The sequence below is a fragment of the Tinamus guttatus genome, unplaced genomic scaffold (assembly GCF_059628265.1).
Source record: "Tinamus guttatus ecotype Peru unplaced genomic scaffold, ASM5962826v1 Tinamus_guttatus_pri_ptg000142l, whole genome shotgun sequence".
Classification (NCBI taxonomy): domain Eukaryota; kingdom Metazoa; phylum Chordata; class Aves; order Tinamiformes; family Tinamidae; genus Tinamus; species Tinamus guttatus.
Genome location: NW_028288676.1, coordinates 268723 through 292328, shown reverse-complemented (window position 1 = coordinate 292328; position 23606 = coordinate 268723). Strand labels below are relative to the sequence as shown.

Sequence of the window (23606 nt, the reverse complement as noted above, 5' to 3'; positions counted from 1 at the left end):
CCTGATAAATGTAAAAGGCAGGAGAGAAACTGCCTTCCAAAGACAAATCCAAACAATGTAAGGCATATAACAACAACAAAAAAAGGCTGTGTGACAATTATTTTATTGCAGTTTGTAACTCTTCAATTTTCCTCCATTTCTGTCCCTGTAGTGGTCGAATTAAGGAGCGTAGAGATAAGTGGAATTTATAGGTACTCAGGTTAGGAGAAGGAGGCAATCCTTGGCATTTCCCAAGATGTTTCTGTATATCTTAATTTAGAGTTTATTTTAATTTTCAGTAAGCAGTAGTCGTAGTTTGAGAGCCTGAGAGCATCCCTGCCTGTTCCCATACCACTTGCCAGATGTGCGCAGATCTTTGCATTTGACTACAAAAGCTCCCTTGCTAAGCATAAATCTTTTTGCCTTCTGATACGTTGTCTCAGAAGGGATTGAACTAAAATTCTTGGGGGCTGCCTAAGAGATATATTCCAGAAGTGCTTTGAGCTCGTATCTGTACCCAGAGCCGGGCACTGTGCGAGCAGCTCCTGGTGTTTTGGCAGATGGAGGGGCTGCTTCTGAATCCAAGGGGTAAGATGAGGATGCCCAGGTTTGGGGAAACACGAATATCCATGGATAAGGGGCTCGACATATATTTCATTGGGATCTTTACAGACCCACAAACATGCTTCTGATTTTTCTGCTAGGAAGGGAAAAACAGAAGCACTGCCTGCCGTGCCCTGCCTTGTCAGGTTGGGTTGAGACCCAAAACCTGTGACCCTGGCTGCCTAGTGGTGCCTTTTTGCTCATTGCTGCTCAGTGCTGTGATTTGACACAGGACTGACGAGTGCTTCCTGTCTTCTTTCATTACTGCAAGGCTATCATTCACTTCTTTACAGCTTATTTCACAACAGTGCTCTTGCTAGTCACTGTAAACAGTAAACAAAAACAGCGCAGTAATATGCATCATAAATCCCATTGAAAATGAATTTGCATGTGTAACTTTTATCTTCAGTGTTTTGTTTTGCAAGACAAAATGTACTAACCACATCTGCTGAATCATCATATGTATCATCACATTTTTCAGCCATGACTTTGATAAAGGCTGATTATTTGTGTAACTCCCTCTTAGTAGCAAGTCTTGTCCTTATTTGGCTTTTAAATGAAGTAGGTTAAGGCTATTTTTCAATATTTAGATTCAGGATATATAAGTCTTTAATAATTGCTTTCAAATAAAGTGAAAAGTGGAAAAAAAGTCTGTACTCATAAAGCTTTCTGTGGAGTAATATAGCAAAGGCAGATTTTTTTCTCCATATCACTATTTGTGATAAATAGCAGTAGCTTTACTTGATGCTGCTATATTGCTATTATATCTCTTATTATGGTTCTAGTATGTTCTGTGCAAGATCATCTCTTAAAATGGGAAACCATCCCCAGCAAAAACCGTATGTAAAAAGCCTTCTGGCGTTAAACTGAAAAACATGTGTATGTGATATCCCCACTAAGCTCCAGGAGATACTTTCCTGAAAAGACTCATTTGTTATTAAGTGCATGCTGGTACAAAGCATGCAGGTGACTGTTCAAATTTATGTGCAAAACATGGCTTTGAAAGAACGAAATAGTCTCAGGGAATGCTCTGACGAAGCTCAGTGCAAAGGTAAGCAGGTGAGATGTGCTGCTGTGCAGGAGGTGAGAGCAGCTCTTGCAGACCTGTCCCGACCAACCATGCAGCCCCATGCAAGGTACATGGGTGTCTTAGGGATGGCTTTAATGTGCCTTGTGAACACTGTGCTTGATGCACACGGCAGGAGCTGAGCTTCTGAAACCCCCCTCCACGACACCTGCCACACTGAGGAAAGCGGCTCTGGTGCAAATCATTAAATCAAATCTGGTGTAGATATGTAAAAGAGCAGTCTTTAGTTTTGGCGCTTGTAAGGACCTACTCCTGAAGGAAGGCTTGCTGTGTCAGTGGTTTCTCGTTCTGCTGCTCCAAGCTGTGTGTTCAATATAATCACAGATAGGTCTACCCTTAAACCACAGGTGCAAGTAAACAGGCACTAATGAATTAGCTTGCATTATCCTGACAACTAGGGCAACGTGTAGACTAAGAAATAGCCATACAGGCTGTGGAGCGGGAAGGAAGGAAGCATGTGATTTCTGACCAGTGGTAAAAGTTTTAAGTATGGAAATAATGTGGTTTTAGTTGGTTTTGAGGGTGGCTTCTTGATTTGCTTTTAATGTCATCTAGAATGACAAACTTAATGATGGTGGTAAGTCAACAAGCTGTTGGAATGGCACAAGCTAGGTATCTCACAAGGATGTTATAGATAAATAGCTTGTTTTATCGTACTGAGGTTCTGTAGATATTATATCCCTCTTCCCTGGGCTTTCATCCGAAAAAATAAAATCAAAGGAGCGTGAGGCAAAATGCCTTTCTCCAGCAGGCAAACACTGCAAGTACTGCAACCAAAGCAGGCAACAGAGTTGCTAGTGAGTCTTGGATTTGGAGGCTATTCTGCTTCTGGGGCAAAGGGAGACAAAATATCATTTGAACTGTCATTCAGTTGAATTCTGGAGACTTCTCAGATTTTCAGAAGCTGCTTCTGCATAAATTGGTTTTCAACTATGTTTTTAAAATGCCGTTATCCAGAAAGAATAAGCTATCTTTCCTGATTTTGGGTAGATCTGACTTCATATCTTTTTTTTTTTTCATATTTTTTTTCCTACAGCTATTACACCTTTTCCACTGCCCCACTCTCTTTTTCGTGTGGATGCCTTTTGTGTAGGGATTGAGCCTAAAATTCAGGTGTAATTTGAATAAAACAAATAAACAAAGCATATTCCTGTTTTTCTTGGATTATTTTTGCTAATATTGCTGGTATATAGCTGAATAATGTTTGTCATATGGGGATATCATGGTACTGTGGAAATGAGCAAGCATCAGTGAATTGAAGATTGTGGGGGCTTTATGTGACTGTACAATTCCTGACAGACTTTTGGTCCTGGATTGTATATAACAACTTTATGGAGCCATTCTTAAACAGTTGTACTACATTAAAAACCAACAGCAATATCAATTACTTCTTAATTGGTCCAAACCTGATTGTAACTGCTTCACTGTTTCCTGATTTATCATTTTGTTTTGCTTAGTGCATGGTATTCCTAATGGCTTCTCTTACCAATTTTTCTTCCCACTAACTCCATTCACGCTGCCCCTAACTAAGGCAAGATGGGTTTATATAAATTCTGTTTCTGTATATAAATTCTGTATAAAACTGTTGGCTATTGATTTGTTGCCTTTTAAAAGTTTTTGTGGGACTGCTTTTGAATACATAAATCCCCCCTGCTCTTATGACAGGGGGGTTATGTAGTAGATTGCTTTTTCATGAGCTATGAATTACTGACATCTCAGCTGTGTGCTTTCAGAGATCATCCTACATGACATGTATGCATGAGATAAACTTTTCATAGGAAGAATATGATTGACCTTTAGTGAATGTTAATTGGGTCTGTTAATTTGCATTGTGCCATGACCTGAGATGATGAGTTTATCTGATTTACTCCTTCCTTGATAAGAATAGCTCCTGACTCCTGCCATGGACTTGCATGTTTGGTGCTAAGAAATAGATCCTAGGATCTTCTCAACCTAGTAGTTCCTCAGAACTGTTGCATCGTTGTTTTCTGGTTTGTTTGGGGGTTATTCATTTATATATTAGCTCTTGCTTTTCCCCCATGCTCAGTTTTTCTTTCACATTCTCCCATGAACTACTTCTGTTACTTTCTCATTTCCAACATTGGCTGCTGGCACAGGGACTTGTGCACTTGAAGGTCCCCTTTGCTTTACCGTCTCTGTCTTTATATAGGCTTCTCAAGGAAAAATCTAGAGGCCTATGAGAACAGACATACATAGCATCAAGCACGTCTTTATTTTTAATTAGCATTTGCTTCTTTAGCTGTCAGCTGAGAAAGAAAATCCCAGGGTCTTGCTGTCCATGATAAATTTACATAGAGTAGCATGTATCCAGCCAAGTGGTGTAAAATCTCCCAAGTAAAAATTTCCTTTGTACTTACAATTGCAGGCACTTCTTCTGCATTGCTCTTATCAACACAAGTTGTAGTCGTACTCTTAAAAAATTCCACTTGATGTTTGTGTTTGGCTGAAACGCTAAGCTGTTTTATGGTGTGTGGTTTCCTTAGTACTAGCATTCGGGTATTTTGTGTTGAGAATCTGGAGCTCTTTCTTACTAATAGGTTTGTGGCATTTTTTTGATGACTACAGTTTTGTTTTGTTTGTTTTGTAAGTATTAGTTTTGAATATCATATTCAACTAGCTTTTATTCTATATTATTCTGTAAGCTTATATTCCTTTAAAAAAGGTCCATAATACTTAAATTCTTCCATGTCCTTTTTGTGTGAATCCTTTACTGCTCAATTGTTCGCTAATGCTAAATTGAATTGGACGGAAATAACTTTTTAATTAAATGATCACGAAAAGAGTGAAAGAGAAAAAAAGTGCTGCTACCAGAGTCTTTCGGAACAGGTCAAGATGACAAGATTAGTTTTCTAATAAACTCACCAACTTTTGTTGAATTATTTTCACTAATTAAGGTGCTTGTAATCTTAATGCAGCTGACATGCCCCAAATCTCTGCTTAACTACCATTGCTTAAGCTGCGTCTGCGGGGACTGTGTTGTAGGTTCTGATCAGGAAGGGCTTTGGAGTCCAGGCCTGCTAGAATTAAAATAAATAAAATGAGGGGTGTGGGGGGATAATCTTCTCCCCTAGATTTCTCCTAAAGAAAATCTTTTTTCCTTTCCAGAAGATGGACTGCTTGTAACAAAAGTTACAGTGGAATAAGTTACAACTCAATTAGTATTTACCTGTACCTCATCAGAAGCATTCTCATATTTTGTGCAGCACCAACACCTTTTGTTAATTAATAAAATCAGCTTATTTTAAAAGCACATGCCCAAATATTAACAATTGTACCTCTTTCCCTCCCCCACCTTTTTTGAAGATGGTTCCCTTTCTCATCCATGTAATGACATGCGTCACTTGTCCTCCGGTGCTCCGGTGTCCTTCTGTTTGTCCGATGCTCGTTCATCAGATACCTTGTTGAGCTGGTTGCACTCACTAAGCTGACAAAAATTAGTCAAGTTTAAGCAAAAACCCAGCGCAGGGGCCGGGGTGGGAGCAGAGGAGGGAGAGGCCGCGTGCGAGCAGGGAGCACTGCCCGTGGCGCCACTCGCGGCCTCGCTGAGGCGGCCGGGCCCCTTGCGCGCTCGGCCTCGCCTGCGCTTGGGTCGCCTGAATCGCTTTGCCATGGATTAAACGGCTCCATTAGCCAAGCTGCACGCGTTTTGGCTGGAGAGAAGGCGGGTGAAAAGAAAGGTTGCTTTCATTCTCCTTTGAGGATATGATTTGTACATAGAGAACTCAAGGAGCATGATTTGAAGTCCTTTTTGCAAAGGAACACGTCGTGTCGGTGTTCGTGTGTGCTGCATAATTGAACTTAAATATTTTTAATGATCTCTCATTTGCCTTATCCTTGGAGGCTCGTTGGAACTCAGTAAAATATTTTCCCTTTGGTGTTTTCCCATTTTGCATAACAAAAGGGGGGAAAAAAAGGGCACTACAGTGAACCTTTATCCTTCTTACATGGCACTACTGATAGCGATCTGGATATAAAAATGTAAAGAAGAAGCTTCTTATGTATTTTCCCTTTTAAGCAAATAATTAGTACCATCTAACATGTTCTTTTTTTTCTTTCAGCATACGAAATGAACATTTTTTGTAAAGTTGTCATCTTTCGCTGAAAAGTGCTGATCTTCCTTGACTAGAGAATCTTTTAGCTATTTTGATTACTGGTCAAAGTAGAAAGATTGCAAGGTGATTTGTTATGAGTAAAATGCTATTTAAAAGCTTGTGGATTATAGCATGGGAAAACTAAAAGCCCCTCTCTGTGCTTTCAACTTCTGAAGGTGGTCTGTGTTCCTTACAAAAACGGAAGTAGTTTTTGCAGTTGACTGATACAGGATTGAAACTGTTTTCATCAGTTTATACAGGATTATAAATAATTTCAGTATCAATTTATTAGGATTGTTGAATTAGAAAATTGTGGCAGTTGTTAATTAGTTTTATAGATGATTGGAGAATGTGGGGAGAATTAATAGCCTTTCATTATAGACTTTCCAGAAAGGCATACTACTTTTCTCATGTTTTCTGACTTTTCTCATCTCTGGATGTGTAGGACGACAAGTCAAGATATAAATGTGAATTCTCACTTAATGAAATCTTAAAATGTTTTAATAATGCAAGTTTACTTCCGTTAATAGGAGCAGAAAGGGATTTTGCCTCACAGAGGTGGTTTACTTACACTTTGCTTTATAAAAAGAAGGGAGATTCCACAGTCTTAAGTTTAGATCTGATAGTTAACAGTGTGCTGATGGAGGCAGGGAATCCAATTGTTTGAATTGTGCATTACACTTTGAAAATCTTGGCATAGGAACGTAGGATTTAGGTGGACTTAAGTTTCCAAGATTCTTATATTGCTCTGAAACACCTTTATGTGTCACTTCAGAAGATCTAGTGCTCCGTCTCTTTCTTTTTCCTAGTAAGTATCTGTCTGACATCGAGTCTAAAAACAGTGGGAAAAGTTAGTATGTACAATATTTGCTCCTCCTGGATTTCCTAATTTTCTGCATATGTTTTCTAATATGCCCGGAATAATTCTGCGTTTGTTTTCAATGAAAGGTTATTCTGCAAAGTCATAGGAGAAAATAAAACTCATGTCTAAATTTCTCCCTGTTCTTTCTCTGTGCAAATGCGTTTTAGAGCCTTTTTCTTAGCTCTCTTTTAATTTTATTTTTCAAGACTGCTTCTGCTGTTGGAGTTGCTTACTGGGTATGATTTGAATTGCTCAGTAAGGAGGCTCTAGCTCATGTCTGGGTAATAGAGTTTATGAAATCTCTGAGATTTTTTTGCCTTAAATTTCAGATTGCCAGCTTGTGTGATGTTGTGAACCTATTGATCTCCAAAAGCAAAAAGCACAATATAAATGACGATTCTTTATCCTTTATGTGTTGATTGTAGAAAGCTTAAATTATTCTCCAAGTAAGCTGTCTGTTAGGTAAAAGTCTTCGTCCGTACTGAAACGGTAGTGCTTTCCAAGGACTTCTCTTTATTTTATTTTCAGCATGGATAGTTGGTCTTGAGATAGCAAGGAAAACTCGACTACCTAGATGTAGTACACATTTTTTTCTGCCTATAATGGAAGTGCCCTCCCTACATCTTTCTTACAAGCATGAGAAGAAGAAGTCTTTAAATCTCATTTTCTTTTATGTGACCTTGTTTTATTAGTAACATGACTTCTATAAGCAGAGTTTTGATGACCTTTGAGATCCACCATGACAGTGCGTTTGACAACACTGAACTGCCATAAGACTTGATGAGTAAACTTCCCGCGTTTTTCTCTAGTTGTCCTGTTCCTTCTAGGCCAGGATCCCTGGGTGATTGAGGCCAGAAGGCACCACAGGAGGTCTCGAACACAGCTCCTGTCCCTCGCATGGCCAAGTCTGTGGTCGAACCAGCTTGCTCGGGACTTGGTGCAGCTGGGGCTGCAGAGTATTTAGATGAGAGGCAGCGCAACCATCCTGCTCAGCTGTCTATCTATTGATGTGATGAAGCTTCTCCAGGAATATATCCCCTTTTATCTTGTACCTAGGCCCTTGTAGCACTTCTCAAATTCATTGTCTGTATGACCTGTCAGTAGGTGTAGTTCTCTGAAAAATCTCATCTGTGGAGATTTATATTTTGCATCTCTTCTCTGGTATCTAGCTTGAGACTTTAAAATGTATTTGGGGCTTGAAAGAAAAGAGATGATCTGTTCTAGCGTATTCATAGTGTTGCACCTGGGAAAGGCTGCTGGAGCAGATTTGTTGTGCTTTAGCACACAGGTACATTTATGTTTACATTAGAATTCTTGCTCTTCAGGATTTGGTGTTCAAAAGTGGAATGCTTGGTGTGAAAATAAGGAAAATGTACACTCCTCCCACTAAATTAGAACACTTTATGTTTTATATATATGGATATATTTCATACATGTATATGCGTGCATATATATATATATATATATATATATATGATGTGAACTGAAAGTTTTCAGAGCAAGAAACAACTGGATTAGTATGAATCAACTTAACAGCTTTATATTACCAGTCATCTTGGCCTGGAAGGGGTTGCGTGTCTCATCATCGGAGCACTCTGAAAGCTGCCTGAAGAGGCAAATGTTTGATCTGACAGAGAGCATAATGATATAAATGAAGAATTTGTGGGCAAGCTACACTTTTGATGGCAAAAAGATGTGCTGGAAGAGAAGAAAATACCAGGTTTGAATGATCAGCAGTCTTGACTGCAACAATCCTAGCTAATAAAACCAAGTCATTAAATATCCAAGCAATCAGCATCGGCATTAACCTTGCCATCCTTTCGCAACCCTGGGGTCTGTATTTCTGTCTCCTTCCAACTCCAGTTGTGAGAGCATTTTTCAGTGTTGAAATCTGGTAACTTTTTAAATGACAACTCTCATCTTCACTGTTTGCAGCGCAGCTCTGTAGTCCTTCACCTTTTGGCTCTCTTTTCAAGATAATACTGCCTGTAGTTAGAAGCTGATGAATATTTATTTAATCTTAACTGAATTCTGCATTGTACTCAGAATACAAAATTGACTATTTTTGTTTGTTTGTTTGGAGTTTCTTGGAATCTGCTTGGTAAATGTTTCCCAAATGTGTGTTTTTTTTTTTTTTTTTAAAAACTCACCGAGGAAAAAAAAAGGTTATTAGATGGGGAAACTGAAAAAAAAATCAGGCAGATTGTCAAAAAAAAAAAAAAAACACAGGAAGTTTGTGGTAGAAAAAGGTTTTGGACATAAATCTTCTGGCTCTTTCTTGGTTTCATCATGTTACTGCACTGTTGAAGCCTTAATGCTGACATCCATAGCTCTGTGGAGTCTCTAGTCATCTACGTGTCGATACTGAAGGGCTGCATTGAAAATTGGGGCTAAGCACGTCAAGTTCCTCATTTGGAAAAATGTGGAATTCCTAATGAGAATAATTATGGGGAAAAAAAAGCTTGTTTCAAATGGCTTGGTCACGTGCACAGGCTTTTCTTGTTGGTATTTAGGAAAAGACAAAGATTTTTGGGCGGCATGATGTTACCTTAAATAAGTGGTCAATTTGGTTGATTTTGTTTAATTTCTTACTCTCAAGTGGCCTACTCTATTCTCTCTTTCCCTTCCTGTTTCTGCAGTTAAAGACTCTATACTTCTATAGAATCCTCATTTTTTTTCTCTCCAGTTTGTCTCATATCCTGAAAATCAAGTGATAATTATCATGCTATAGAAGACTGTCTCAGAGTTGCACCTATTTATGATGCATTGGTTTTTCTGACTTTATTTAAAGCTTTGTTGCTTCAAAATTGCATTATTTGGAGGTCATTCGTGTGTCTGTGTATCCTTCATAAATACAGTAATAACTTATTTCAAAGGCAATTATATCAGTGCCAGTAACTATTCAGTTGTCTTCAGAGCTGTCTTTATTCACACAACAACAAAAATGGCAAGATCTAGCTTAACTAATTAGGCTAGGATTTTCTCCTGTTCCGTAGTTTTTATACCAAAACCATGTATTTACATGTCTTCCAGAGAAGACAGCCTACTGTGTTTTCCAGGAACCCTTTCTGTGAACTATTCGTTGAGATTCAGTAGCCTCAAGAGGTTTCATGCTGCTGTGGAAGGCATTTCTCAGATAGGTGCAATACCCTCTTGTGTCCTCTCCTAAAGCTACTGTCTTTTCCCAGTGGGAAACCTGCAAGTAATGCTCCATTTAGCAAAGAGCACACACATGATTAACAAGCCGGCAAAATCCATCAGGAAAGTTTGACTGCTCAGTTATCCACCTTTGTTTTTGCACATTTTGCATTCTTCATAAATTACCTTTGTAAGCACTTTTTAATATGAGTATTCATGTAGTACTTCTAGTCGAATAGGAGAAATACATATTTATTGTACGGTTTCAATACATTCTGAAAGCATGAAAGGAGTGAATCTGTTTAAAAAACATCCAATTAGTTTGTTTTTGTCAATAGATGCAACAAAATTCAAGTCACAGGTGTTGATAACAAGTAGAAACACTGTGCTTCCTCTAATGGAATGGACAGTAATTTTCCTAATATCATGAGGTTTTTATTTTAAAGACACCCACCATACATATGTTCAAAAGACCAAACTATAATAAAGAATAGCCAGAAAATAATGATGATAAAGGGGAAATACGATTGCTTTTTACTTCCCTATCCTTATCTGAAGGATTTTGGTAGCAGTGGATATGAATTTGTAAAATCCTAATGAAACCAAGAGCAGCTCCCAACTCTTGCAATAGATTGGGTGTGGAGTGAAAGTTTAACTTCTGCTTTCATCAGAACAGTCCCACAGAAGTCCAGACTGCAACAGCTTCTTTTATGGTAAAAAATTAACACTTGGTTAATAAATTGTTGTAGCTGAGGATAATTTTTGATATTTACTTTAAAAAACCTCTACATATGGTGAAACATTTGGCTGACGTACATGAAGTTAGAAGCCACACAGTGACATTCAAGTGGGCTGTATGTTCTTTGTACTCGTGGCTGTGCTGGCTCCCAGAAATGTTTATACTGCTCCGTGCTGCGCTGTGGTTTGCTTCTGCTGTCTTTCCTGAGGAGTGTAATAACCACGTGTGCTTGTGGCATCCCCTCTCACAGCCCCCGGGCGCTGGCGCGGCCTTTGCGGGGCGCTGGCGCTGGCGTCGCGCGCTGCTTTCTTGGCTCCTGGGCCTGTTCCTCCTGCTGTCCTCTCGGACCGAGGTGTCGGAGGTGGCTGTAGTCTACGTGTTAATGAACGTGACTGCTCCCCCAACGCGCTGATTTTTGGCTGCATTACAAGAAACAAATTGCTTCAAGCTGGAGGCCTGGTGACAGTTCAGCAACTGGCCTGGCTGCTGCTTTATACCCCAGGTACCTGCATAGCCAGGCATCAGGTATCTCCTTTGATGTCTCGTCTGATTAATTCATGAAGACCTAGCACATCCTCTGGACGTAAGAGTAGGAAAGCTATAAATATCTGATTATGACATAGTAATGCTTGCTGTCACAGATGGACTTGAGATCCGTTTTGATTTTTTTTCTTTTTTTTCCTGGGAATCAAAATGTTCTCTTGTAGTTATCCCAGTACTTAAATAGCACATGCCAGAACTTACTGGGCTGCAAACAATATTGTCGTTGGTCTTTATGGGCATGGCACCAAACAGCCTGCTAACCAAATAAGCAGGTGTTTGGAAATCAAGATTATTTTATCCAGTGTCATGTTTGAGCTGATTCAGTTTGAAATTATGTGCCAGAGACCTACGGCATGTACTCGGACCATATGCTCTGTGCATTTGGAGAACTGGAGTACATGGATCTGGGGAGGGTTGTCTGTGTTAGTGCTTGCCACATCGTGTAGCAACAAGCACAACATCCAGTTTTCTGTTTGACTCTTTTTCTGATTTTGGGGGAATTTTCTTTCATCTTTTCCATCAACTTTTTCCTGCACTCTGCTGCACTCCTGGTGTTTGGAAAGGTTTCCTGTATGGCTTTCCTATCTTGCTGTGTGTGATTTGGATGAACATGAAACAAGAAAAAAATTACCAATGAGAGGTTACCCCCTGTGACAGACTTTCACATCACTCTGCTGTCACGTGTGCTTTGTTTTGTCCCCTCTTTTCCTTGCCAGCCATGGAGAGTGAAGGTGAGGTTTCTGCCTGTGACTTCGTTCCGTTTGTGCTGCACCTAAAGCTTTCTAATCACTAACCCTGAGAAGAAGAAATGGTTATAGCCCACTTCTGTGAACTTTTAGTTGATGCAGAGTGTTTTCTGTAGTCCATTTTTGGTAATTGATCAGCTAATTGCTCCGCTTTAGAAAAGACTTGCTCTTTGGTTTGCTTTTAAATGCCAGGGAAGTATGATTACTTGGTTTTGCATGCTTTTTTTGCATTGTGTTTGGAGTTTGAGCTTTCTGGCCATGTCACTTCTCAAACTGTTCAGTAAGATCCGTTCCTGCTGGTCGCAGGTGGCTGTTGAGTCCGTGTCTCTGCTTTTTGTTGCGCTTGTTTTCTTTTATGTCAGGTGAAGCATGGCAGATCAAAGCACATGCCCACCTTGCCCAAAATAATCTCCATCTCCCTTATGCTCTTGTCTCTGTCATTAAATACCTTGATTAACTTCACTTCTCCTGCTCCCTCAGGATCCCTTACTCCAAATTGAAAGGAAAACAGTGGTATCAAGATGTCCCCGTAATGAACCTAAGTAACCGTGTAATCTTATTATGGAATCTCTCATCTTTGCTTTTCTCTCTCGCTGTCTGGTGGACTTGCTCATTGCATCGTATCTAAAATTAGATGAAAATCTCTTTGGGATCAAGCTGCCTTTTCCCCATCCCCCTGCTTTTCCCCCTGCTTTGCCTTGGTGTGCAAGGGCCTCTCCTTCAGTACCAGATATTCTTAATTTTTGTCCACTTAAAAGTTCCATCCAGTTGATGAAACTGCAGTTAAAAACAAAATTGGTAGACGAAGTAGGCCTATGTTTAAGTAGCATATGTGGTTGTTAGGCATGAGTGTGTTAGGAGATCATTAGAGACTTAATTTCTTTGCTTTTTCAGATAATTCCAAGTTGTTTTCTTTACTCTTTTGAGCTGCCTTTTGAAAGGTGTGGATAAATATTTCCCTGTAATATTAAGCTATATTCTAGTGACTTGTTCCATATCTTACCCTGCTTAACTCTACAAGGAGAACTGAACGCTGCTGCAACAAAATCCCAGTGTTAATTATCATGTTTCTCTGTAGTTTTCTCCAGATAATTCATAAGCCAAGCAGACGTTTGTAAGAAACTTGAGGTAAACAATTTCCAACTTCGTGGAGCTGGACAAAATTAGAAGCACGTGTTTATTTCTCGGTCGCTTGGAAATATCTTTCCAGATTCCCAGCCTTGAAGCTCCAGCTCTGTACACGTTAGGATGTAGCCTCTTCTTTCCACCTCTGCTTTCCAGAGTGCTTCCCTGTCAAATGTACTTACCCATGTGCCCTAAGAGCAAGGGGAATTTCTAAGCATCAGCTCCTCCTGACTTGATACCGTTTGGTAAATGTGTTAAATAGGTTTCAATTTTTTATTTTTTTTTCACCCATTCTACTCTGTGCTTTTTTTTTTTTTTTCTCTGAAGGAAAGAGCTAAATAGCTGGAAAGCTGGTTAGATATGTCTAGGGAAATATCAAGCATTTCTTCAGCCGTGCTATGCTCAAAACTAATATAAAAGAAAAGCATATTGGAAAGAAAAAAAAAAAGAATAGAGGAAGAAAAAAAACCACAAACCCTCAGAGTTGTTGCATAGAAACCAGAAAATCAAATCATAGCGTACTGTAATATCTCAGAATTCATTTCTGAATTCAATTTTATTCGTTGATCAATAGATCACAGAAACAAAGAGATTCAATTCTGTGTAAATGGCAGGGATGAGTCGTGCATCACTGCTTATGCGGATGATTTTGGACAGCTTTGGCCTCTTTTTGACATGCTGAAAACAAAGATGAAGTCTAGATTTAGCTGTTTGTGATGGAATCTTTTGTGTCAGCCTTAAATGAATAATATATCCAAGTTTAATGATGATTAATAAAATCAAGGGTGGGTTTTTTTTGTCCGTCTTTTCTGAATACTTGGATGCAAATGGAGCCCAGCTGCCAAGCAGCTGGCGCGTTTCCAGCACGGCTTTTAGCGCCGGTTATGAGCACTCGCCTTTCATTAGAGCCTTTCAGTGCCCGCGCGCCGGGACACGAGTGATTTACTTCGGCGTGGCAGTTGGAATTCTGCTGCATTTCAGAATTTTCATTTCTTTGCTATCTTACCTTCTGCTTGTGTGTATGACTATGGTTTCTAGGAATTGGAAGATAGTGGGTTTTTTCATTTTGTTCTTCCTAAATTAATTATTTTTATAAGAATTACTGAATAATACCTTAAAGCATCCATTATAAAGGTTTTGATCTGAGTTATGATCTGAAATTTGTGTCCTGCCAGATTTGGTAAGCTTAATAAAAACTCTAGTATGTCATTGGTAGCACGCTCGTTACTGCAGGGCTATTTTTTTTTTAGTATATTTTAAAAATAAAAAAGCAAAAGAAAACAACAACAACAAAACTCCAAAATCCCCCTAGATTTTAGAAATTGAAAGACATAATCATTAAAAAGAGATATAAGGGCAGCTAAGACAGAAGTTGCGGAGAGGAGAGTAATGGCTTAAACAGAAGTAACCTTAAGGTACAAAAGATGTGTTAGTTGAATGCTGCTTCTTAAAGCAGTTTGATCTCAGTGGTAGTTTTTGTGCAGTGTTTTGGGTTGCATTATAAATAAAACATTCTGTCAGCCTGCCAGAAGTGCCAAAACATTTAATCGTAGCTGTTGGGATTTAGAAAGGTTGTTTCTTGCCCTGTGAGTGGGTGCTTGTTCTTGGGGGTTTTGTTTGTTTGGTCTCTGCTGCTTGTAGGACACGTTACTGTTTGTATGTGAGAAATACTCCAGGCTTCGGCTTTTTTTTGCCTGTTTGCTGTTTTTTCCTTCCAGGCAGACTAGGAATTCTAGTGGGAGTTCTGCCTCTCAGTATTAAACGTATCAGTGTGTGTCTCGATGGGCGGGAGGGGAGGAACACACAGACTTTGGTGCATTCTTCCCTGGGCTGGGCTAACGCTCACCAAAGTCCTAATGTATTAGAAAGCCTCAGCAGGGATTTGCCGAGAACTAATGCTGCAATGTGTTAGTCATCCGTTATCCGCTTCTATTTTTGCAGGTTCTGGAGGATGACTGACGTGGGCTTTGGCGATGCCACTTAGCGCTGCCGGCCGTGCGGCTTGATAGGCGACCTGCAGGACCGCCTGGCGAAAGCGCTGCTCCGCAAGTGGACCGAAGCAGGGGCTCATCTGGCTGCGAGGGCAGACTCTTTGCTGGCCTCCTACAGCTGATCATAAAGCCGGGGAAGCTCCATCCTCCTCGCCGCTTCGCAGCGCGTCACCGCGCGAGGCAGATGGTGTGTCGGGAGCTGCCGGGCGCCTGCCGCGCGCGCGGGAACCAAGTAGCCGAGTGATCCCGCCGCTGCCGCCGCCGTCTCCCTGCCAGCCGAGTTGCCCCCTCGCCGCTCCCCGCGTCGGGCGGACATGGCCGGCCTCCTTAACAACCTGCTCCTCCTGCTCCTGCTCGTTCAGGGCAGCTGCTGGGCGCTCCGGAGCCCGCTCGCTGTCTTCAAGAGGTGGGTTGTGCGGAGGAGCTTGATTCCGGGCGTGCTTTAGGGCTGCCCCCTATGAGGGGGGTGGGAAGTAGTATGTCCGGCTTAAAAAAGCCTGTGGGGTTTGTGGGGTTTTGCTCCCTTATTCTGAGCAGCCTTTCTGTAATATCAAAAGGGCATTCTTTTTGTTGTGTGACAGCCTGGCTATTGTTTTACTCTCACATTGCTCTCTGAAATAGGCATTTTCTCTATTAGAATGATTAAACAGTAATTAACAGAAATTCTTGTAGAACCCCCAAGGGTATTTGAGACTTGAGACTTGACTTTGAGTCAGTGAGTAAATATATGTTCCCTGCCCCTGTTAGCTTGCAGTGTAAACCTATGTGCTTCAATGAGGAAGCATTAACTAACTTAAAATGAGAGAATCTCAGAGATATTTTTGGAGTCCTGAATGTAAAGTTACATAGACAGATTTGAAAGTAGCACATAGAGAAACAGTCTCTTAACTCCTCAAAAAAGTGTTATTGTATATGAGGAACACTGTGCATTGTAGCTTAATATTATTTATATATATACATATACATTCAAAATGTATACTACAGTTGAGTTACATCTCATATGTTTTAGCTATTCTTCATAGTGATCGACAACCTTATTTTATGTTGCATTCAATACAGACCTCCTTAACAATCATGTGAAGTTATAAAACTTGCTGCTTTAATGACATAGTGTCTGAAATGAAAAATTTCCCCCTTACATGTAATTTAGTTTTAAATTATGTAGTATTCAAGTATTAAAATTCTACATTAAAAAATACATCTAAAGTATTAAATTCTACATCAGGTATGTAGTCTTTTTTTTTTAAAAAGGTTTTTTTTTGTGTGTGTGTGTGATTTAATTCTTTATCTGCACACATAGACTCTTATTTAGAGGAATTGACAGGGTGCATTGAGTATTTTATTTCTTTTAAACCAATGCTGTGTAAGGTAGTCTATCTGATTGTTTATAGGAACTGCTTCCAAACATGCTTGGTAACTAAAGTGCTCTTGCCTGTTCACAAAAGAGTGAAGCTCCCAGATTGTTTTTGGAGTCACTCAGAGTTGTCCAACTTTTTGTTTCAAAGTCCAGTCTTTTTAGAATGATAAAAAAAAAAGTCAGTATTTTTGAAATCTTTCCTTCTTTTTAAGGTATAAAGATACTACTAGGTCTCTTTCCAATGAATGCCTCGGAAGCAACAGGCCAGTGATTTCTCTTGGTCTATCAGATTTTGCACTGGATATTCGCATGCCTGGGGTAACTCCTAAGCAGGTGAGACAAATGCCTTTTTTCTTACTGCTGCTTATTCTTTGTTTCATATTTAGGAAAATAACGTGTTAACTTTTATGCCAGCAAATAAGCAGGGTAACTTTCACAAATCTGTGTGTGGTTCAGAGATGAGCAGAAATCAGAAAAGTCAGATGAAAGAAAAGTCTTTTTACTTGATGAACTTGTAGCATGTTGGTTTTATAAGCTGAAATGCTGAAGTTTATTCTGGGGACATAGCAGTGGAATAATAAGATATTAAAACAAGGAGAATGACTCTTTTTAGAGTGAAATACTCTACTACATGTGCTACTAAGATCCCTTTTTTTTTTTTTTTTTTTTTTTCATATTTGCAGCTGACATGAAATCTCAAGTAGTGTCTCAGTGCCTTCAGTTAAACTGAACATTGCACAACCCGGGCAAGTGGAGAGAGACTAATCATAAAGCACTCTTTAAGATAATAATTATGACCCAGTGTTTTAACCCTTAAATTAGCCCAGGAAAGCTACTGTAAACAGCTTCAAACAATAAACCATTTAATATCAGAAAGAGCATATCTTCTACTGAGCCAAATGAGTAAGAATGAAGAATTTTTTTTCAGGTATGTGTATTAAGAATCACACACAATTCTGAATCTCTAGTGTCACTTTTGCAGATAGTTTCATTAAGTGAGATGCAACTGATTGTTTTTCTTGCAGCCTGGCCATGCACGGAGTTATGTATGTCATTAAAAGACCATGCTTTTCTTTAAAAGGGCTGCAGAGGGTTGCGAAGAACATGATGTTGTGCTGCAGTAGCTGATGACTCATTGTTGCAGATAGCACTTTCCAAAAAAACTGACAGGGAAAGTGAGGTTTTTGGTTATTGGGGAGCACCCCTCTTTAACATGTAATTTTGAGAAAGCTGTGTCATTCCAGAGAGCGCCAAGCAGAAATGTGTTTTTTCTAGAAAACCTCTGTCTGCATTAAAATGTTAGATGCTTTTTGAAAAGATTGAAAACTATTCTCCATTTATCAAGCTGCATATTTGGAATTTGTTTTGTTTTTATTATTTAACCTTAGGATGCATTAGATGAAGATTTAAGAACATGGTAAACTGTGAAGAGATAGGTTACTTTACTTCTTCTCCCACCACATTTTTTTGGAGAAAGCTATAGTAGTTGATGGGGGGGGGGGAATATTCCCATTCATTTATGTGGGCCTATGTCCAAAAGTAGTCATCCAGGTGGTAAACTTAATTTTTACACTTTAATTAAGATTTAGGGGAGGGATAGTGGGAGAAAGAGAGCAGCAGAACGCAACGTCAACAGGTAAGGGAAATCCTGAATAATTAGCTGCATGTATTTTAAGTTTTGCTCACGTTTCTTGTACTTTTTCCCCCCTCTACTGCTGTCCTCAGTGCCACACACTAACTATATAGGAAAACTTGTCTCTTTTAGACAAATGGAACATTGTTATACTCAGCAAGAATTAATGGCAGAAAAGATGCTCTTTATTTTCTTGCACTCCACAGCAGTATGCTGCCAACAGCTTTGTCGGTCTTAAGATGGCTAGTTTGCCCTTGACAGAAAAATCACAAAAGGGAAGGAATTCTATACCTATTTTAGAGGATTTTTATTTTATTTTATTTTTCTTAATGTAGTGCCTTGTTACTAGTTAAGTCACCTTTTTGGTGTACCCATTGGCCCCAGTTGGGGCTGAAGATGTGGGCTTGGTGAGTGTGGCTTTGCTGTGAGTTCCAGTTGTCCGTATGGGTGATTATATAGGAGGGTATATGGGAAAGAGAAGGGTTTGTGCTGCCAGGATCTGTATGCAAGTTTGCCTCCCCTTGGGCAGGATGCCAAAATACGTCAGTGAAATGAAGGGGACAGGGGCACTTCAAGTGCTTTATTATGAGCTCTTGGGAGACGTGTCACTATTTTGGTGATGCCTAATTCCAATTCCTGAGTTTTCAATCATAACTCTTTGTGTAGGGGAAGAAAAAAAAAAAGGGTGAGGGGGAGAAACAAAATCACTGGAGATGTGAATGAATTAAAAATGTAGAGAACAAAGCAGTAACTTTAGAGCAGCATTGGTACATTTTATAGTGTCTGTTTTTTCACTTGTAATTTGCAGGGAAGAGGAAATACTGTGTTTCAGTTGTATCATTGTTCTGTAGTTTGATGCAGAGAAGTAGAAGCTTTATTCAGGTCAGCAATTGGTTAATCTGGGGAATTAAGAGTGATATATTTTGTGTGATGGGGAAGAACTTTCTTCTAATGTTCTACATGAAAGATGCAGAAGTAATAGTGCAGATGGAAAAGGCTTCAAGAGGAAAACTGAGTAGCTGCAGTGCCAAAAAACAGGGCTATATTGATTATTGAGATTAAACTCATTATGAAAGCTAGTGAATCTGCTAAATGAAGAATTTAGTCTCCTGATTGATCAAAAAAAATGTCTGCTTGCTCATTTAACGTTTATATATTTTAATTTTCTTTAAAAGATAAGTAATTATACAAGGATATAGTAAAATATTGTGCTAATTTGTAATACTGTTTTATGTAGTTGACGATGTTGAATATGTAAACAAAGTATGTTGTTCAGTAGGACTCAAGTTAATGTAGTGTTCAAGCAGAGAATTCATGAATTATGCTGCTGGAGGGGACCGTGGTGATGATCTAGTCTAAGCTTTTGCATGAAGCTTGCCATTGGATTTTGCTTAGTATTTTTCATTTGGAGGCCCGTTACTTGTGATCAAGCTAGAGTTAATATTTTTAGGATGACTTGTTAGTGTTCATTTGAGGACAGTGAATAGGGAATAGAAGCATAGTTAGTTTGCAGAAAGGGGTCTCCTAAAACTACTTAGTTCTTTGTACCTTATGACCTGCAGTAGACCTGCAGTTGGAAGGGTTTTGTAAAATGATGTGTTGTTCCACAAAAGGTTAAATTCTTGGCTGTTTAGTCAAAAATAGCTCCAAGCTGGAAAAAGAAAGGCCGGTATTGAGACAACATTGCTGCTGTGTTGAATGCTTCCATAGCATCACTGAGGCAATCACCTTTAGTTTTAATTTCTGAAGTCCTTGATATTCCACTGTGGCCTAATTCCCTTGAGCTTCCCAGGTAATTCTTGTCAGTTGAAAACAGATCATGTAAATTAACTTCTTTGGATTCCAAAAAGCCTAACCATCTGTGTGTATTACTGCAAAACAGAGGTGAAGCTTTGGGCCTACCTGTGAGGGTATGCATGAGAACACCCTTACGAGAATTCATGTTGTTGTTTTGGAAGGATTACTGTAGGGATCGTTGCATTCCCTTAATTTATAGGCATACAGGTAACCTACAGCTTAAACTCTCCAAACTTGTAAGCCAGGTCTACAGAGGAAGTGAAAGCATGTGTTCAAATAGTAAGAGAAGGAGGAAGGGGAAAAAAAAGGCAAATGTAATCCACATGGAGAACACATTATAGTGGTGGTGGCAGTACAGTTCCTAGTGCATGGTTTGAACATGGCCAGAGTCCATGTCCCTCCTTCTATCTGTAGGTTGGCTGTGCACCCTTACATTAAAAGATACATTTGTAAAGTTAGGCTACAGGTTCTGTTTAAAGTCACATCAAATTTAGTTCATAAATATTGCATGTGTTATCTAGGCTGTGGAAAGGTTACCATGATATTTTTCTTTTTCCAGGGACCACTAGAGTTAATAAGTGTGAAAAATCTGTGCAATATATTGGGAGTTCAGGCATGGCAGGGGCTGTGGTGCTTTATGTGCCTCTCTTAAGTAATTCAAATATTTTCCAGTTCGCAGGATGTGATGACCTTTCTGCGCTTGGGTTTTTCTGTTTTCGCGTTATCTTCTGCAGCTGCAAACACCCCGTGGGGGGATCGATGAGAAGTGCCCTGCACGTGGCTCGAGGAGCGCTCTAACTGTGCACATGTGTCCCTGACAAAAGGATGCCCGTCCCAGCTCTGAAGTGGCAGAGCACGAGCAGTCATGGGCAGTGATCCTAAGCACTCCTGTGGAGCAGGGGTCACTGAGCTGTGCATGCCAGCAATATGAACCTGAACATCACCAAAGTAGTTCTCTGCCTTCAGAAAAACGTGTGCTTGGCATTCATTGGCACTCTTATGAGTGGTAAAAGAGCATCCAGAGCGCTTAAATTTTTATTTTGTTTGTTTTCTTAATAGTAGTTCCAGTTGCAACACAGGAAAAATGCAGCTACATATATAGGGCGAAGAATAACTTCAGGGGGCTGTGCAGCTGGAGCACCTCTAGGAGCTGTAGATCGAGAACCAGCCTTCAATTCTGAGGAGTAGTTTCTATAATCTTTATTAAGATAGTTTTAAGAAAATCATATCTGTTCACAGTAGTCTAATAATGCACTACCATGGTTTATTTAAAAATAAAGTGTTAGGAGTTTTCTTTCCCAGAAGGGATTTGAGCAGCTCAGTTTGAAAACATGTTTACTCTGCCAGCTTTGCAAGCCAGTGACAGTTTTGTGGTTGTGAATATCTGCTTGCTAATCAACAAATACAAGATAATGATGAAAAAAGAACAGAAAGCAGTTAATGCTGTAGGTCAAGCTATTCTGTTTGTTTAAAAATAATTAATTTTATGTGATTGAGACTGGACAAACTACCTTCACTTGAACTTGGTTTGCCCATGTAATTTGGTACAGTATTGCTTCTTAGTTGTGTGCTTGTAACTTCCTAAGTGTTGCAGAACAGGCAAAATGTGATAAAATGTGCTATTTGGTGGGATTTTAATAGGGAAAGGGTATGAGTGTGTGTGGGGGGTTCTTGTCTGATGGGCTTTGCAAGTCTCCTTTGTAAACTGCTTTTGAGCTCTGCTGCCTGTAGATCAATAGTGATTTGAGTATCTATAGATTTCATCTTGTAGTTCAGACTAAAGTTTCTTATAAAGATTATAAAGCGTAAATTTTTGCCATACTTACTATGAAAAGGTAGAGCTGTTTTGTATAAAGCCTATAAAAATAAAGATGAATTTTATATAAGTTTTATTAAACAAGGAGGAAACTAGGTCCGTCAAACATGCATAAGTTTTTGTCACTTCTTTATTTCCCTTCGTTACCAAAGATGTAATTGTACACGCTGGAGCATTTCCTTTCTTTCTTTCTTCATTTCTTAAATACTTGGGGCTTACTACTTACCCAGTTGAAATTTCTTTTTGAAGGCTGCTCGAGCATGTGCCCTTATGCTCACAGTATGATGAGGCAGAGAGAAAGGGGCAGCATGATTGTTGATTCTGGAGTGAATGCCTCTCCTAATGCTTCTAATGTTCATGTTTGTGCTCTTTTTTGTGTTCAGGTCTGGTGTGAAGTTTTGACAATTTGAGATCAGCTATCAGAATCTGTTTTGCTGAATCTAGAAGCTGATTATTCATTTGTTTACCTTATCTTGCTAGCTAAGTAGTGCTTGGCTCTACATCAGAGACAAAATTGAAAACACTTGACTGTGCCAGGAGAAGTTTTCGTATCAACAGTGATAAAGACTTCAGAATAATTACGTTCATTGGTTATGTTATCCATTTGGCCCAGCAATCTTTTTTTCTGACTATACCTAGTAGCCAATATTTATGGGAAGAGGGTAAGGAGTAGGATGGGAGAGTAGGCATTGCAGTAACTAAAGCATGCTGTTCTGCTGCCAGTAAAAAAGAAAAGTTCCTGACTTGGTCGAGTTAATCATGTTTAATAGATCTTGGTAGCTCTTTGGGTTACGAATCTGTCGAGTTACTTTTGTAACCCATCTATAATCTTGGCTTTCTTTTCTTTCCTCTTCAGATATGCTTCTTGGCTTTCTATTATTGGAATTATTGGAAGCATTTTTGCAAGGCATTTAGATTAATTTTATGGAGTTGTAGCCTTGTTTCTCTGGTCTTGAAAAATACATGTGGATAGGGAGAAATAGGGGAAAGAAGAGAGAACTTGCTGGGAAATAATATAGGATGGTAGGCTGGAGCAGTAAGAAGAGAGGGGTGAAGGATGTGGAACTCAGTAGAGTAAGGTGAGTAATACTGAGCAACAGGTCAGCGGGTGGCCTGTGCTGAGCATCTGTAGGCTTGTCATGCTCCAGCAAGTGCTGCCCAGGATTTCCAATTAATGAGGTGAGGTGGCTCCTCATTATTTTTGGAGAGCAGGCTGAAGACTAACTAATAGAAGGCAATGCAGGTGGTAGATAAAAATAACACAACAATGTGACCTGGGAGGAAGTAAATGACTTGGAATTCTTAGTTTCCTTTCCAGAGTAGCAAGTATAATTAACTTTTTAATTTTTTTTCCACTCTTTCTTAAATTGAAATCTTAACCTTCCTAAACACACAGCAGGTTACCTAAGAATACTTCTCTAAGAATCGCAACATAGAGTATTTCAGGATCAAAGAGGGAGGAGAAAACATTCAAGAAAAGTTTACTTGGGACAGTTGCTACTTGTCAGTGTATTAGAGCACTTGGTTAGGGATGCATGGTTCATTTTCTGTACAACTAAGATAAATGATGCCTGCTTCAATGCATCTGTAATTTCCCATTAACTTTTTTTATTATGAAGTGAAAGAAGAAAATATGAGTTGATCTGCGCTCTTATACAGTGCTGATAGCATGAAATAAGCAGCAGAATCTCCTCCCATCATGTCTATTTTAAGCTTTTTTACCTTGTTCTTACTAATATAGTTCTAATTTGGAACAAATAACTACTTGTCAAAAATAGATCTACTTTGCTGTCTAGACTCTTTTCATTACTAAACTCAATTGGTGATTAAAAACAGGAAATTCAAGATTTTATTACAACTACACTGCTAAGCATTGCTGCTGTTGACTTTCCAATTTTGGATAGAGGGTCCTAAATGAAGTTTACAGAACAAACAAAAGAAAATCCTAGTTCTGAACATAGGTAATAGAAAAGGTAGAATATTTTTTCTCTAATATAGAAAAAGTAGACTATTTCCTTTTACATTCCTTTGTTCAACTTGGCTTCCTTCATATGTTCAACTTGGCTTCCGTAGGTGCA

At 39.3% G+C, this 23606-nt stretch overlaps 1 protein-coding gene across 2 annotated transcripts in view; it reads left to right on the top strand.

Annotated features, from left to right (window-relative positions):
* Positions 1-15239: 15239 nt before the first annotated feature.
* Positions 15240-23606, top strand: part of PAM (peptidylglycine alpha-amidating monooxygenase) — a 68055-nt gene continuing 59688 nt past the window's right edge. For both annotated transcript variants that reach the window (XM_088522002.1, XM_088522001.1), the window contains exons 1-2: positions 15240-15331; positions 16495-16615. In XM_088522002.1, coding sequence (XP_088378128.1) covers positions 15240-15331; positions 16495-16615 — 213 coding nt within the window. The remainder of the gene's footprint in view (positions 15332-16494; positions 16616-23606) is intronic.